The 18,138-nt window shown below is 38.6% G+C and overlaps 1 protein-coding gene across 1 annotated transcript in view; it reads right to left on the bottom strand.

The window, feature by feature from the left end:
• LOC124174198 overlaps positions 1–11,680 on the bottom strand; it is a 34,519-nt gene extending 22,839 nt beyond the window's left edge. Inside the window, exons 1-6 of the mRNA XM_046553296.1 lie at positions 11,538–11,680; positions 8,526–8,795; positions 7,858–7,943; positions 6,529–6,638; positions 5,669–5,949; positions 4,008–4,177 (exon numbers count right to left, since the gene is read on the bottom strand). Coding sequence (XP_046409252.1) covers positions 4,008–4,177; positions 5,669–5,949; positions 6,529–6,638; positions 7,858–7,943; positions 8,526–8,795; positions 11,538–11,622 — 1,002 coding nt within the window. The 5' untranslated portion in view covers positions 11,623–11,680. The remainder of the gene's footprint in view (positions 1–4,007; positions 4,178–5,668; positions 5,950–6,528; positions 6,639–7,857; positions 7,944–8,525; positions 8,796–11,537) is intronic.
• Positions 11,681–18,138: the final 6,458 nt, after the last annotated feature.

The following is an 18,138-nucleotide window of genomic DNA, read 5'->3' as shown; positions in this document are numbered from 1 at the left end:
TGCATGCATTGGTTATATCGGCGATGTGAAACTTTTATCTACTCGTATAGAATCTAGGTCCCTGTGACGTCACGTGGAGTTGCCCCAATCTGGCCTTTTTCGAATGAGGCTAAAATTGACCATTAACATTCGTCTAAACTGGCATTTCGAAAATCAAATAATTTGTATATTATGAATACTCTAATGGTGGGTATTTATTTAATTGGAAATTTATTGATTGCGATTCGTTACCCAGTCACTGGGTAACGAATCGCAATCAATGCCTTTCGTTTTCTTTGATGAAGGAAACCATCCTGTTAATGCTCATTTGGAGTACCTGGGAAGGATATACAAAATGCCTATTTAATAGGGAATAAAATATAGTAGAATTGAATACAAATGAGCAAATTTGAGTTCGGTTACTGTTAGAAAAAATTAGTAAATGAATTGATTTCACTGGTGATGGTAAAAAAATTTGAGAAAATTGGATTCAAGACAGAAAATAGATAGTTTTTTTATTCTGTAGTCGCTAATTTTGAAATGGGAAGCTGAACTCTAGAGCACGTTTTTTGTAATTGATGATCGAAATCGTATGCTATCACAACGGTAAAAATCAAAGCCAAGTTGGAAAATATTGTATGATTGACGTATAAAAGACTTGATTCTTTAGAGGATGCATCACTCTCGCTTGAAAGGTCTTATTTTATTAGATATTACTGAATCACAGCATCCTTTTGAAATTTTTGGAATACACAGAGTAAATAATTTTCAATATCTGCCTACTTCTCAAACATGAAAATTTTATTTTTATTCTTTCTTTGACGTTGATAAAAGTCTATTCCATATCCCTTTTAATTTTTAGGGTTACATATTAAAAAGGTTACAGCAAGTTTAAACAAGCAATTAGTCACATAAACAGACAATATGCCAGTTCGGGCGTAAATTATGCATTCTTTTCTTCACGAATATTCCGTTATGGGATTCTCTAGTTGTCCAGTGAGTGTGCTGTGACCTGAAGTGTATATAAATGGGTTTTATGATAGTCGCCTTGTATCATTGAAGGCAGAGGTATCCAAATTACACGCGAAAATAATGACGGCAAAATGATAATAGGGTGGTTTCCTATTATTTTTTTATTGCCTAAATCGAAAGATTATTACTCCTGGAGTACGTATTTCACGCTTTTAGATTTTTAAATGACGATATCTATTTTTCGCGAGTAAATGAAAAGTGAAATTTTTCAAGCGCGCGAAAACGCGACGCGTAAGTATGAATGCCGGGAAATTTCTCCGTGTGAGGTATTTCTGGTTCCCGCTGCCGCCATGTGAGGTGACCTTGAGCCGAGGCTTAGCGCTGATACGACGCAGGCTGCTAGCGGGTAGCTGAGTACCCTGCTGGCTGGTAGCGCTTGGCTTAAATAAGGATTATTAATACATTATCAAACGAAGAAAGCTTTCCGACCTTAGCCAGTTTTAATAAGTGATTATTAAGACATGTTTCCCTAACTCTGCGCCTCATGCATGCATTGGTAACCTCAGACGATGTATAACTCCTATCTTCTCGTATAGAAACTAGGTCCCTGTGACGTCACGTGGAGTGGCATCGCATGGGCGCCAATCTGGCCCTTTTCAAATGAGGATAAAAATGGAGCATTGCCATCCGTCTAAACCGGTATTTCTAAAACGAAATAATTTGTATATTATGAATACACTAATGGTGGGTAACGAATTGCAATCAGTGCCTTTCGTTTTCTTTGATGAAGGAAACTACCCTATTTCATCATGATAATTATTTCACCCCCTATGATTCACCCCTAATTATCTATCCCATTCATAACCATTCAATGCCATTCCCCAATAGCTCCTACCCTCTTCTGCGAATATAAAAGGAATGGATTAATCTTCGGTCATGGCTTCGTTGCGAACCTTTTGGAAACAAATCGAAAAGCGCCCTACTAGATGTCAGCATGCATCAAGATTCTACGGCACGGACTGTGGCCGCCTCCTTGCAGTCTCCTTGCCCTTGGTGCTCGCTAAACAAAACAGAACTTAAAAGCACATATACAAACTTATAAAAACAAACCTCTTGTTAAGTAAATACTGAGAAACCTGTATTCAGCGACCACCGACAATTCCACCGAAAAACGGTCGTTATGGGAGTGGTCGTTTGATAGACGTCCGGAAGGATATATCTTTGAATATATGTACCTAAACAGAAATGACTGGTTCGCTAGATTGAAGAAATTGAGAAAACTCTTGAGCTCAAGAAACGTTAAACGACGCGACGTAGGAACTGAGTGTAAATAGGCTTACTAATTGGCCAGATATTTTCTAATTACAAATATTTAAATTCGATATTGTCAACTCCGTTGCATAAAATTATTAAATTCCGCACTGGTGAGAAATCGTGAATGACAATATGTAGGTAGGCAAGTGCAATAAACACATTTGCGAAAATGCGATACGAAAGTCAAAGATGCATGTATAAATTATATTTACTTGTCTCTTATTTCTATATTTATTTTTTTATTTCATATTTAATCTAAACGGGAAAAATTGTCTTAATGAAATCTGATCCAGATATTTGAATTTCTTCTTCACTACATACTTCATTTTCGGCCATAGATTTCAATACGATGGAATGTTCATTGAATTTCTCCACGTGGGTAACGGGTCATCGCGTCGCCCTAAAATAAGGCATCTCTCCATTATTTGCCAATATTCGAAAATTCTAGACGTCATCCATGCCCTACCGTTTCTATTCCCAGACGCACTTAACTTCGTCATGTCCGAGTTGTTGAAACAGCACGGCCCAAGAGGTTTTCCAACCACCAGCGGTGATTCTTTTTCTCCGCTCACACGTAAGCAAACGGTTAATCATTCTGTAAGCACCTTTGCACTGTAATTTTTTAAACGTCAGGCAGAATACGGAAAATAGCCCTTTTTATTCCATATTAAAAACACGGTACTGTTTTCCGAATTTTTTTACTAATTTTATTCTCCGCTTTGAATCACAGCACACAGCCTCACTAACGTCATCAAATTCGCCCAAAATTCTCCGGAAGATAATAATGACATGCCATGTATGAGCTCGTTCAATCCAGCCTTGGTATAGCAACGAAATATTCATCTCGTGATTTACCAGCTCTCTTCAAGGCCTTTTCCTTTATTTGTGCGCCACTAATGAAAATGCCTGGCGGTCGGGTAATCTAAAGCGACTGTAGAGCATCAAAATGTATTATTCCTTAATTTTCTTGCTGCTTTATCTTCAACCTTCCGCTACGGTTTCCGTTATGACCCTCCAAAAAATTAAACACCTAGATTTTTAGACTCCGTTTACTTATGGTTGACCCAAAATTAATTTCACTTGCCAGCCATCTTTCAGATCTCTTTTAGCTATAACATAGCCCTTGCTGAACTAACATAAGCATCTTTGACACGGAGGTGTTTCATTCATCGCTAATACCCTTGTTGAAACACAAAGCGTTGCAGATGAAATGACTCTTTTAATCACCACTTGTTTCACACATGTGCGGTATCTGACAAATAGCTGGACTGTGAAATGGTATCCAGCCAATCACAAAGAAATTAACGAAGTTATTCAGTTCAGAAAGATTTCGCGGCACGGACTTACGCATCAGTAACTTCCTCATATGCCCTTGGAAGTTATCATATTTAATTAACGATAGGGATATAAACTTATCCCCTGCCTGATCCCTAGTGAGGTGACTCTAAGGGTATTATGTGGCCGTAGATGCATATGAAGGCGCCGATGGAAAATTTCAATATTTCTGCTCCCCAGTCCACAGGCTCACGACTCTCGCCAATAACTGCACTCTGTTTAAAATGGTTTTCGTAGCGTTTTTGTTCGCTGAATAGGGGAAATTTTCTTCATAGTGTTGGTCGCTGGACACTATGACGAGTGGTGTATTTAACATCATAAATCTACCCGCTAGACTGCCACGCTCCCCCGTTATGAATTATGATTAGTTATGATAGAAACTGGTGATACTGATGCTTCCAAATTACCTGACACGTGTCCTTGCCGCCTTTCAGAATCCCAGCGCAAATCATCGTCGAGTCAATGCCTCTCTTCAACTGATTTGTTGTTTTTATTTCAGTTTCAAAGGTCTCATTACACTGTGCTACATCGAAAACGTCCAATTCCACTTTAAGAAGTTCTTGGCTTGGATCCTCCCCTGTGAATAATAAAATAAACGAGAGAAAATATCATTGCATTTAATATTGTACGACTTAAAGTGCTCATGGATAGAATGAGGAGATACCTTCCATGCATAATGGGCTATAGAAATATATTTTAAGGAAAAACATGAGGTGAGGGGTTGAAGAGCATCTTATTTGTTGTTCAATATTCAATTTAAGCTACCAATTTTTGATTACTTCATAATGATTAAAGAAAAATTATTGAGCAAAATACAATCCAAGACCTGTAATAAATGTAATGCAAGGTAGGTATGCTATAGAAGGGCAGCTCTTCCAAAAATTAATTACATTTTTACTGTTCGGGCCGGAACAGCCTTATGTCTTCTTTTCTTCCATTTGAATTTCCCTCCTTTCTTCTTTTTCCCGCCTGCCTTGGTTTTTTTGTTTTGTGCCGTACTGTTTTGCCTAAAGAGGGCTTGAGCAGCACCGGAAGAACGGTGCAGGCCTGCGGCACTGGTATTCATTCATTCGCTTGGGTCCGGGCGAAGACGACAGCATTCGTTCGCCTGAGGTCAAGGCGAAGACGCGTTTATCTCGTCGAAGCTCTGACGAGAATCAAGTGGTGGAAGAACGCATGGGGTGCAGAGTTCGGGCGGAAGCCAAGGTAAGGCGGGATTCCCTTCCTTATTTTCTTCCACCCCCGTCATTTCTTCCTTTCACTTTATTTAAATTTTGGTTTCCAGTCCCTCATTTCTCTTTTCTTATTATTTTTCGTCGTAAATGTAAGGCTAGTTCCGGCCCTGCATGCATTGCATTTCGGGCGGAGCACAACGGCCCCGTGACGCGACATTTACTTTTCTCGGTTTTCGCGCGGTTAAGATATTCTAAGGCGCTATTAGAATATCTTAACCGCGCGGAACCCGAGAAAAGTTTAAACATTCTGTTCGCCTGTTAAGTGTAAAATCATGCATAATATTTTTACTGTTTTGGTGGCAAATTAATCTAATGAATGCCAATCGCAAAGTACCTCGGGTTTTCCACCGGTTGGTGTTCTCCATGTCTCCCGACGTTTCGAGCAGCGACTTCCTGTTCATCCTCAGGGAATCTTCTAAATGCATTCATGCAGCAAATCTACCGGTGGAAAACCCGATAAACTTTTCTACACCTGTTACGCCGGGAAAATCTAAGATCATACATCACCAAGTACCTATTAATACAAGGTTTCGCAGAATTTTTATAAATCGATTAATTTCCTCGAATCAATACCATTGTTGGATATCTAAATGACAATTATTATAAATATATTTCCGCAAAGTTTAGCCTCAAACTATCCGACTGGATTATTAGAAAGCATCAACGAAAATAAAATACTCTAATGAAATACATCTTGAATCTTCGACAATCCCAGAGGAAATAAGAAGATCCCAGTGACATTGTAAGGTCATACCCAATTAATCATTCCATTTAGAATCTGGTGAAGGTTGATGAAGATAGAAGCCGAATAGGAAGGAAATAACGCCACCTACCAAATCCAACGCGTCCCCATCCGGTGGCAATGAGCGATTTAGGATTTTTTGAATCTGTACTTAGGCAGGCAGGGTGTAATTCCTCGCTGAGAACCGACTTTGGATTCTTTGTCACGGCTGGTCCTATCTCCAAGAGAGCCACGTCGTTATATTTCGCCGGTGGCTTATATCCAGGGTGTCGCATTCTTCTGAATATTCCGTGTATTTGTCCGCCTTTACTCGAAGACGAGTCGTTCGAAGCCAAAGTCACAGTTCCAAGCAGAACCCATTGCGCTTGACCACTGAAAAAAATATGATTGCGAGTTAGTTAAAGGAGCAGTAAAATGCATGGAATGTTCAAAATTAAAACTGAAGGCACCAAGTGACAGTAGTATGATTTGATCAAAAAAACTTACGGTTTTGATAAAACAATACGGCCCAACACGACACTCATTTTCGGCTGCAGTGATAACTAACCTATCATCATTACTCTGATATATCCTGGCGGAAAGAATATCATGGTTTATCACTCAACCAGACAAGGACTTATCCAAAAGAAGTCGACTTGGGGAGGGGATACCATTTGGGGGAGATGAAAGGGGTATCTTAAGAGTATACCTCCTAAGGACTTGCGTATTGGAACCCCTAGACATATCTCGCTCCCTTGGGACTTGACACTACTGATTAGAATGGCTTGAAAACAGCCGATTTCATTTAAAAGACAGCGATCGACAATTCACTATGGCTCTAGAGAAGGTGGGATTTTAACATCAAACTCCTACCCGCTGGACCACTAAAATTTTATTACGTGATTGGCTTCTGTCAAGGTTTGAAGTTGAAGCTTGAAGATGTCAAATACAAAAGGCTTGAACGGTACTTACTCTCTTCCTGCACGAAGACAATGGGCGGCAGTGAGCACGAAATTTTCGCTGATGAGAATTCCACCGCACTTCCACTTGATATTTCTCCGAGGTCCATAGCCTATGGAGGCCTTCATGAATCCATGAAGAAAATTTTATAACAAGCATTATCGCCAAGGCTGTACATTAGCATGACGGATTTTTAGCTTAAAGACACGAGAAAGGAAGTGTACGATAGTGAATGAAAAAGAGGAATATGGTATTTTTACCAAGTGATACTCAAGCAGAGAGCAAATAAAATGTACAAATTTCATTATTTATATACTGAAAAGCCATGTTTAGCGTACTTTGGGATAATACTTGAAAAGTTATAAGTTTGGGAAATAATGAAGACTTTCACAGATCTATCCCGTAACATTTTTGTTACTTCTTTATATGAATAGTGAATATAATTGCATTTGTAGGTTTGAATAATGTATTAAAGAGAGATTGAAATTGTTTTTGCGGTTGAACTCACTTAATTACTAACTTTAAGGGGAGTAGCTCACTTCGCCCATAAATTCATCGACAGTTCTGAGCTTCCTTTATCTTCAGACATCGCAACTTGAACACTTAAACTAGATTCAATATAAGCACTTAAAATCAAATTAAGGAGAGCCAATTTTGATTTGAACTACGATATTGTTAGATCTTTTAAAAATGACACGAGGCTCTCGGCTTTACACATTTATTTGCACAATTACAACACGACCATGCGTGTGCTCAGGCCAGGGCTCGCATACATTATGCCGCCTCCGGACAGGCTAGCTCGTCGTCAGTTCTCCTTCTCCTCGCGCACGCTAGCGGCGCTCTTTCCGCCACATCCGTCGTCAGCCCGACGTATCCCTCCGCCGTGATACTAGCGCGAATTCAAACGCTGCTAACAATATACTTTATTTCCAAAGTTTTATTAACTCCCAAATCAGAACCATCATTTGATTAGCTTCTGGAGATTCCAGATCAGTTAGAGGAAAGCTTAAATTGCTAATCTAACTTCTACATTTATTAGGTCCAACCATGATTTCGCTGTGGTGAAATACAAGTTATGAAGGTCAATGTAACTGAAACATTGATGGACTAAATTAATTTGTATGCGTGAAGTTATAACTATATCAAACTGTCCAATTATGAATTTTTCCTTTCTTCACAATTCAACTGATACTTTTTTATCAAACGAGGGTAGTAGTTAGTGACATAGAAGGTAATGTTAGAGAAAATCGGTTTAAATTGCTATTTTTTTCAAAAATAAATGAAAACAGAATTGTTGGATTTTGGTGTAAAATATGATAAATTAATTCAGATAGAACTTACCATATGAGGAAACTCGTAGGGACTGGCCGGTATGCCTCCAGCTACAGCAATTCGGAAAGGACAAACCTCAAGGTATTTCTCACACCCTAAAGCAAAAACAGGAAACCATTTTATTATTTCAATTAAAGATAAAAATTATCAATGGCAAATATGAATGACTAATGGCTGTTTCTTATCTTATAGGGTAAGTATGATAAAAAGTAAGTAACAAGAGTGTTGAAAAGGTCTCTTCCCAAGAGAGAAATATGTCTCTTTGGTATCCCCAAGGAATGGATGTGGTATATTACCATAATAATATCATTCATTAGGAAAATACAAGCACATATTACGTGTTTTCATTACTCTTTCATTACCAATTCAAAGTTGATGAAAAAATAGGTATATACGATTACTTCTCCTAGTAACCACCTTCATTTTAACCCTGTACTAGCGACTTGAACATCATTTTATTCTGCGATGGCAAAACTAAGAATTGATCTTTCATAAACAACTGATAATTTTTCACATGTTGCTTACCATTGTAATATGCTGACCGCAGAAAAATGCCAATGTCGTAAAAATTAGCATTTTCCCTCAGGCTGCCAAGATATGTTTATTTTTTTAATGATTAGCATGGTAACTTAAAGGGTAAATTTAGTCCTAAAAACTAAGATGTCTGAAATACTTGCAAGCTTTGGCTTTTTCTCCTGGAAGGGTCGTGGGCTGTGTTGAAGCGGGCGGTGGAGGCTGGGGAGGGGGCGGAGGAGATGGCGTCGGAGTTATTGCCCCCACTGGCATCGGTCGTCCACGCTCGCCCACGCAACACACGACGGGCTGACCGCGTTCGAAGCCGCAGGTCATCGGTCGAATCCCTTTCCTCAACTCCTGCTGGGCCCTGGGACACTGTGCGAAGGCTCTGCACACGCCCTCGCAGTCCCTCGAGTCGATGCATTTGTCTCCTGTCGTGCAAATTGAGCGATAATTCGATTTTATATTGAATCTTAGGGATGATTTATATAAAAAAGAAATGGCTTGCATTAGGACGACGCATCTCTCCCGTTCGACCACTCCTATTTCGTGACTTTCTGAAGAATCATGCCATCATCTTGACATTTTTAGTATATATAAAGTTCACTCTAGTCAGCTATAGCCTGTACCTCAAATTTGAAAATTTGAATTCTTTTTTTATATACAATGGAACTTGGATAATTCGAACTTCTTTAATTCGAAATATTCTTTAGTTAGAATATTTCTCTTGGTCCATAGCATTTTTTATTCAAACAATGCTAAAAAAAACCGTGGATAATTCGAATTTTATTTTGGATAATTCGAATTTTTGATGTGTCAAACTAAGGTATAAATTGTGAATCCATCGTAAAATATGCTTTACTAACGCTAATGTCAAATACCTCACCCTTTCCCCACCGCCCGCCGCGCCGACCTTTCCAAACCAACTTCGTAGTTGTTGAAATAAATATTTCTGTTTTAAATTTACTTTAATCTTGTTGATAGACGTCAACCAAAGTGTTCATATTTCAAGAGTGCCAATTTGATAAAGAATTTTGATTGGAAAATATGAATTCTAGTGTTTTGGACCAATTTGCCAAGGACTTCTTTAATTCGAATTTTTCAATAATTCGAAGTTTTTAACTGGTCCCCAGATGTTCGAATTACCAAGTTCCACTGTATTTGAAATAGACGAAAATACTGACAAAGGTCTTCCCCGTATTCCCTGAAAATTTCAAGGTGACTGCGTAAATTTCAAATGAGTAATACTTGCACGTCACCATAAAGACATAATACGTCGAGAGATTGATGAGCCCTCTCAAGGTGAATTGAACCAATTTTTTTGGTGCCATCTATTCAAGTCGTTCTTATAACATATCAGTTAACTCTTGAAGCGCGGCTTGAAACCGCGAATACCTTCCAGCCGGATTCATCATCCTGCCCATCACTTCAATAGAAACGTAGCGTAAAAAGATGTAGTACTAGTGGTGAGTTCCAGTTTCTTTCAGCTTTGATACTTTTTTCTCAAGGGCAGAGCTCAATACAATGATAATTTGAATGTATACCATTGGCAATTAAAATTTGAAAAATCCTACAATCCTACAAGGATGGTAGAAAACTACTCGAAATTGAACCAAAGCCCCGCAAGACTTTCCGACCAATTTCGGGGATGAATATCACATCAGTGGCGCCGACTCCATGGGGCCTGAGGGGGCCCGAGCCCCCTCAAAAATTCGTTACGGGTGTGATGAAAAAATGTGTCAGGTTTGTCGATTTTCCTCAGTGTCCAGATATCGAGATTCGAGTTATCAGGGTTCTAATGTTGATCATATGACTCTTCTAAAATACTTTTAAAAAAAACTTAAAACTCACTTCTTATAAAATTTCCCGGGGCAAGATCCCCGGATTGGGCCCCCCCAATGTTTTTTGTAAGTCGGCATCCCTGTTTCACATTATGTCATTATCACGAGATAAGATTTAGTAGCCTATCATGAATAAATTACGACCATTAAATTGACAGCATGAAATATATTTTTTTAAGGAAACGGGTGTCGTGGAACCCACTTAGGTTTTACGAGAATCAAGTGAAAGCCTGCACGGGACAACTTCACAGTAATTATGGTCGAGAGCGCTCAAGCTGGTTCAGCAGTGACCAAAAGCTGAAGCCAACATTGAAACCCCCTCCTTATTGTATTTTATGGTTTACGGAAAAAGTTAATAAATGAAATAAATGCTTATGAATATACTTTAAAAAGAATCCTGCAACTCCTCCCTCGTGAGCGTAATTTCAAGAGCGTAAATATAAGTTATGTAAACTTGCCAACCAAAATAATCTATATGAATACAAAAGCTAGCGTCGTAGTCGGTCAATCGGGCTCATCAGATCCATCACATGGTCTCGAACTTTGGTATTCCAATTTAGGTAACATGCGCAGAAGCTGAAATTCCTCATGCTGACATTTACTTTGAGGGGATACAAGCTTAGCCCAATGAGTTGGAATATTTCAATCAGCAAAAAAACTGTGGAAAATAGCTAGGAGAGATCATGTAAAATAATAATCACTTCCTACGTTCCTCCCTGAATATTTATCGAAGCTGATCGCGCCAACAAACTACGGTAGATGGGATCATGTAAATAAAATAAAAGAGATAGCCTTGTGAACCAATAGATTTAAAATGCCATTTTTTCCACGATCAATTAGAGACTATAACAGCAGCGTAAGAACTTACAAATAGGTTAGCTGACTTGTAGTGTAGCCTAATAACTTACGTATTCCTTAATGCAAGTTTCTGAATTTTCTAAGTATTTCTAATAGCATGTTTGGTGTGTTCTAGCTTCTTTAGCAGATTGCTTTCATGAGTGGTAGGCGAGTTTGTTCTCTGCATGGATGTGGAAGTATAGTTTGTTTGTGTGCGTGACATTTTTATGACCGTGTGGCGTGCATGTGGGAATCCTCTTGCATGCTGGTGTTTGATTACCCCCTGCCAAACACCCTACCTCACAGGGTATTATGTAGATGTAGATGGTTTTGATACTTTTCTCATCATCTTATCGCGCAGTAATCTATCAATGTTCAGTGTGAAACGTAGAAAGTGATTTTTATTTCCCTATATTCAGATTACACGAAGTGAAGCCGGAAATTTTACATTGAGAGGTTAAACCAGACAAGAATAATGATTTTACATTGCCTTACCTGAATAATACTGCGCCGAACAAGTCACTATGACGCAAATGATCCAGATTCCATGGACGAACACCTTCCTATCCCATTGTTCCATATTCCTCGCGTCGTCCGCAGTGCTAGGTCCTCCTTGAGTGGCCTCGCACCGAACACTGCTCTGGGAAGGACCCACTCGTTTCCCTCACCTCGGCTCTTTCCATGTCACGTGACATTTCGCTGACCTTGTCAGGCACTCAGAGAGTCATCTGACCGGTGTGGTACAGGTTATTGGTAACGAATTCCATCAAGCCTGGTTTTTCAGTTTTCGGACGACGTTTTCTTGGATTCAAAGATACCGTGAATTACATGCGCTCATTTAGCCTCGTGAAATGTTTAATTGAATGCTCGGTCAATGCTACGTCTGTTATTTTTCCTCAGCGAATGGCAGTGGAGATATCTCGGGTTCCACAAGGGGTAAGATAATCCATATCTCCAACCAACGGGCAAGTCATTCATCGAAACGTTGGATGGAGAATCTTACCCGATGTATCTGTATTACTATTTTTTTTTAATATTACTATCATTATTATTATTATTATTGTACAAGGTAAAAGTTGGCTATTTGCCATGTAGTATCAGTTTACATAAAATAAAAAATATAGTATATGAAAAATACATCACCAAAATGAAAACTATTTAGTGAATATTTAAAATAAAATGATATTAATTTTCCAATAAAAATCCGTTGCACCTCTTCTTTAAAATCTTTATGCTGTTAGGGTAGGTCTTAAACAGCTCTGCAGGGAGTCATTCCATTCAGTAATCGTCCTCTTGAGGTACGAGAATTTCTTTATGTTAGTCCTTTGTGGCCCGCATTTCATCTTGTATTGGTAATCATTCATCATTCCTACCGATTACGAATTACCATTACCATTGCTTGGTCCATTATCGTGCATCTCAAGGCTACTGTCTGGCGGGGTTATTGCCATCTCATATGTCTTCTCCACAGACGCTTCAGCATTCCAACACCAGTCCTTGTATTGGTACAATGCCGCGTGGAATTCGGTAACACCTTATTCCGGTGATGGTCGTATTATGCAACTCGTGACTGGATAAGGATTAAACTTGAGTTTCGTAATATTTTCGTTGGATGGGATGTAATTCCGTCAACCTCATTCAACGCTTTCGTGAATTGCAAATGAATTCCGATGTTGGCTTATCAACTAATCTTCCATTCGTATTCCAATTGAAGTGGAATTGATATATATTTTTATACTGTGATGTAATTGGTATGGAGTGGTGAACCTCACTTAAATTTTAAAATTACATGACGACATATTAACAAAGAAATTTTATTGTTGTCACGGTTCTTCAAAATTCATGTGTAGTGAATTTCAATTCGTATATGGAGAATTGCAAATCCTATATCGTGAATTACTTACTAACTCAATATTACTATGAAAATACAGAATTGAAATAATATTTTTCAAAGGAAGCTGACTCACCCGGACTAGCTTGCAATTAGTTAGTTCATCGGGATCAATCACGACCACCGAGGGAGAAGGCCTGAGCGCTTATGCCTTTCAATTTGCTGACGTCACGAGTCGTAGGCTATCAACCACGCCTTCCGACTCTGCTTGCAGTTGTTTATATTTAGCAGCCATTGCGGTTAAAACAGTGATCAGGTTGTTGACGTGCTAAATGTTTTGGAGTTTTAAAGCTTTTGCAGGGGTTTTGTGGCCAACAGTATTGAATACAACTGTTCAAGAATTGGTGTACAAGTGTTGTGTGCCTCCGGGCAGAGTAAATAACACAGAGGAAACGAAATTGTGCGTTTTCCAATTTCCTAAGAACGAAGAGGAAATGGATACATGCCATTCCAAGAAAGGACTTCCAGCTGACGAAATATTCCAGGGTGAGTTTCTAACTTTTTCTTTATATTTGAATGACGTGATTATTCAGGAAAATGTTAGCATAATGTTAATGTTGATCGTCATTGAGAGTAAATTACAAATTTATTTGATATAAGCATTGGCCGGAAGACAAATTTGGAAAATTTTGGAATTTGGTTGGTTTCTTGAAAAAAATGTTACTCTTACTTTACTCTTATTACTTATCGAGCATAATCTACTCGAGTGTATCTAGTGTGAATAATTAATGGTTTTAATTATTTCACAGTAATTAAATGTCTAAAAAATCTCGCACACCAACGCTTAAGTAGCACACAGCGCATATCCTAGTGTTCTTAGCTGTTGTCATTAAGAAGAACTTGATTTTTCGAGGGTATTAAATGAATTATTCCAGTAATTAGTAAATTGTGGAAGCGTGTGAAACACTCGGCATTAATAAATGGGCTACCCGCCGGCATAATAAATATGACTCATGCTATTGACATTTTACATTACTAGTCTGTTTGCGCATGAGGAGGGTAGCATTACTCTCTCTCTCCCTCTCTCGGTGGTCGTGGATCAGTCCTGCGTTTTTTTGTCATAGAAACACGGCTTGTTTCCAACACCTTCAGGTCCCTTTGATGTGTGGCGAATAGCTGAAAAGTTTTGACAACATATCACTGTTATAAAACAATTCAGGAGTTTTCCAACTCTCTTCCATTGGTTTGTTGGTCGTATCCTCCCCTATTTTATTTTCTACAGCCTCTTGAAAAGCCAGTTGATGCTGAACCTCCCTCAATTTTTCAACCTGCCTTATGTTTTTCACGGCTTTCTTCAACTTTTTAAATTTAAGGTGGCATTTCATCATAACTAGGTTATGGTCACTATCGATATCTGCCCCTGGATAGCTTTTGCAGTCCTTCACCTGGTTCCTGAATCTTTGTTTCACTAGAATGTAGTCGATTTGGAATCTTCTGCGGTCTCCCGGCATCTTCCACGTGTATCTTCTTCGCAGGGGATTTTTGAATATAGTGTTGGCAACCACTAGCCTGTGCTCAGTGCAAAATTCAAGTAGCCTTTCTCCTCTTTCATTTCGGTAACCCAACCCATATTTCCCAGTTATTATTCCGTCTTGACCTTCGCCGACGACGGCGTTCCAGTCACCTAAAATAATAAGATTTTCTTCCCCTCTTACCTGCTTGATAACTTCCGCTATATCTTGGTAGACATCTTCTACTTCTTCGTCTTCATAATCTGACGTAGGCATGTAAACCTGTACCACTACAGTAGCTACGGGTTTAGTATCTATCTTCACCATTACCATCCTTTCATTAAACTGCAGGTAGCTTTTAACACGCATCCCGGCGCTCTTTCTAAGCATTATGCCTACTCCAGCATTACCATTTAGCAATCCCGTGTGTATCACTCTGTAGCTTCCACTCCAAAAGTCTCCTTCCTGGGGCCACTTCATTTCGCTGATGCCTAATACATCGAGGTTCATTCTTCGCATCTCCACCTTCAAGTTCTCTAGCTTACCGCAGGTACGAAGTGATCTGACGTTCCATGTTCCAATCCGTAACATTCTATCTCGTTTGACCGATGTACCCTCTCGAATAGTTCCCGCCCGGAGATCCGAATGGGGGACTAGTTTACCTCCGGAATATTTTACCCGAGAGAATTCCATCATGTCATTATATAAATTGAGTGGAGTAGCTGTGACTCCTCGGGATGATAATGTGGTGGTTTCCCCTTGCCTTCCACATCGCAGTACTACAGCCGTTAAAGTAAATGTTACCACGCCCGTAGTGGAATGTGTGTCGCTGTACCGACCAGTATGGTCTCCACCTTCGCACATGTGAAGAAGAGCTGCTGCCCTCTCCCCCGGGTGATGAGAGGCATAATTATTGGCGGCCCCCAGTCGCCAAGTCACGGTATCTTCACAGGTTTTGGTATCTTTTAAATGGTCTACCTTACCCAAGGGTAGCCCAATACCCCCTCAGAATACCGCCGCTTTTTGTCCACGACTGCTTATTCGACGAGAGAACTCGCTTATCTCGCAGCTAACCTCTATATCTAAAGGTCTACCCACCATTCGCAACCCGGTGGACGCACTCGGTGGCTTTAAGCTCAGCCGCGAGCCAAAATAAATATAATATTAATAAACAATTTAAATGTGGCTGCTTAAAACAACGTTAAAGGTTAACACAAAATAAACTGGTGCATTGGCTGAACAGTGACCCCTAGGCTATTGTAATCCAATTGCCATTATAGTAGGCAAGACCAAAAATAATTTTACAAAAAATTATTTTTTCGATCTCTTTCTTATGTTTCGCGATATTTTCTATGGTAGCATTGATGTGAGCAAAAAAGGGTGATAAAGTTGCCATTGAAGATCAAGGGTTTTCAATTTCTGAATGTTTCACCCTTTTTCCAATTCTGACATGTTCATTATCATCAAACACAAGAAATACTTGTTTTAAATAATTTAGGAGCTAACAAAACACTATAAATCGATGAGTATGTGATAATTATCAAAATTGCTCGCTAGAGAAGGAAAATATTGGGGGGAAGTATAATTCTCGTGCAATTATGGGTATTCAAAAGTGGAAAGAGCATAATATTGATAAAAAATGGGTGATATTCAAAGTTTCACATTGTGAGAAGTAGGTCTCTGAATCAATATTACGAATTCAACTTCAGTATAAAGCGACTTAAAGCTCTACCTTGCTTAACTCTTCTTTAGCATTTTCTTCTAACACTTCAATTTACTAAAATGTTTTCAGTACGAATGGATTCTCATCCCTGTATTATTTATGAAAGTACTTGAGTTCATCGTGATGATTATTCATCTCCGAGGCGTCCTTAAATCATAATTACCATCGAAATAGTTTTATAGTTGTATATCCCCACAAAACAGGTAAAATTTAGCATCTAAGAGATTCCGGATGAGCTCAGAATATTATTTATATTTACATACATTTGTATTTGCTCATTGATTCATACGAGAGAGCAAATATTCCGGTGAGTTGATTTGGGGTCGTCGTTTCAAAGCAGAACTCTCCTCTCAATATAAAGTAAATAGCATGAATGGGATGTTTTACAGAGCATTTATGATTTAGTTAAAGGAATGACAACATTTTTACGAGGAGGAAATTCTTTTGAGGAAATTAATCTTCCTATTTATAAGAGGAGTTAACTGCATTGATTTGTCTAATTAAACCTTGTTATAAGTGAGTGTTCGACTGATAAGGAAAGTAATACTTAGATATAAAGGTATGAGTCATTGAAAAATACCTATGAAAAGAGCAGTGAGGAAGCAATAAGGAAATTTGGGAGCATTATTTCTTGGAATCAGATCTAGAACTGTGGATCTGCATCTTTATTGAGTCATCAATTACCGATAAAATCATAAGTGGCTTCTTGCTTCGAGAACACATGGCGACATCTGCTAATCCTTTGATGGTGGTGATAAATCGTTTGCTTAAATTGCTATGAGCAACTTTAAGCCTACGAAAAAATAATGCCTTAAAGGCAACTGGAAATGTCAAAAATTTCAAATGATTTGCCAATAGTGCGAATAAATGTTGTGCCACACAGAGCCCAAAGTACTGAACATTGTAAATTTTCTGACATGTCACCCGAAACTTCAAAGATTGGGAGGGGAACTTAGTTACAAATTAGTCCCGAGAAAGATCCTGAAACTGAAAAGCGTGTAATGTTCCTTGAAAATAGGTTCAAATTACGTTAATCCATACTATTATCTATATCTGTGTGCAGCAACCAACTTCTCATTTTCGTCACCCGAGTTGAGATGAACGGAATTTTCTGCTAGTTAATCATAAAATAATTACTCCTTACAGCTACAACTATCTTTACAAATTATGTCGCGCGATCGGAACACATTTCATATTGATTTTCCCTTTTTAGTTTCGTAATTTGTTTATTCCCTTGTCACTTCATTTTTATGATGCACTGCGGTGCTACTTTCACCAATAATTTTCTATTCTTTGCGTTCTTTCACTCGGAACCCGTTGAGGAAAGAACTTTAACTCTAAAATATGTTTTAATGACAGTACGGGGGACTTGCGTCACCCGCGGCTGGATACGATATTTTTCTCAATCGCCTCAAGCGGGGAAGTTATATGGATAAATTCCTTCACTCCTTACTTTGAGCATTTCATTTCTCCACGAGTCCCATTGTGATCCCGAAGGCATTCCACTAAAAGAAAACCTGACATATGGAGAGAAAAGTAACCTTAAATAAATGATTTAAAAAATAACATTTGTAATATGCAGGTAGAAAAACTTAGCTGCAGTCTAATCGCTGATATTAAACTAATATTCATCATTCCTGAATGGCTTCCCAGTGATAAGCTAAACTCATATGAGCAAATGTGAGAAAATTACAATAATTGGCTTGCATGACCGTTATTTTCGCGTTCATAGTAGTACACTGTATGATGTAAACGAAACGGTAATATCGATTTTATTCTGAAAATCAGCGCCACAAAACGATGGAACTCTATGGTAAAAACTGCCTCTACATGTTTTATAAATCGTTTGAAGATTCTTGAAAGGCTCAAAACTTTGGACGTTACATTGAAATAGTGTTTAAATTTTTTTCAAATACTATATTTTCATTTATTTTGGAAAATATGAAGCAAGTTTTTTTAAATCACATAAATTACAATTAAATTAGATTCTTTATGAGGTAGGTAGGTTCTACTGCTCTTTGTGGTTTTATT

Source organism: Ischnura elegans, chromosome 2, assembly GCF_921293095.1.
Source record: "Ischnura elegans chromosome 2, ioIscEleg1.1, whole genome shotgun sequence".
In the NCBI taxonomy this organism is placed as follows: Eukaryota; Metazoa; Arthropoda; class Insecta; order Odonata; family Coenagrionidae; genus Ischnura; species Ischnura elegans.
The sequence above is the reverse complement of the archived record's forward strand: the minus strand, read 5'-3'. Positions and strand labels throughout refer to the sequence as shown.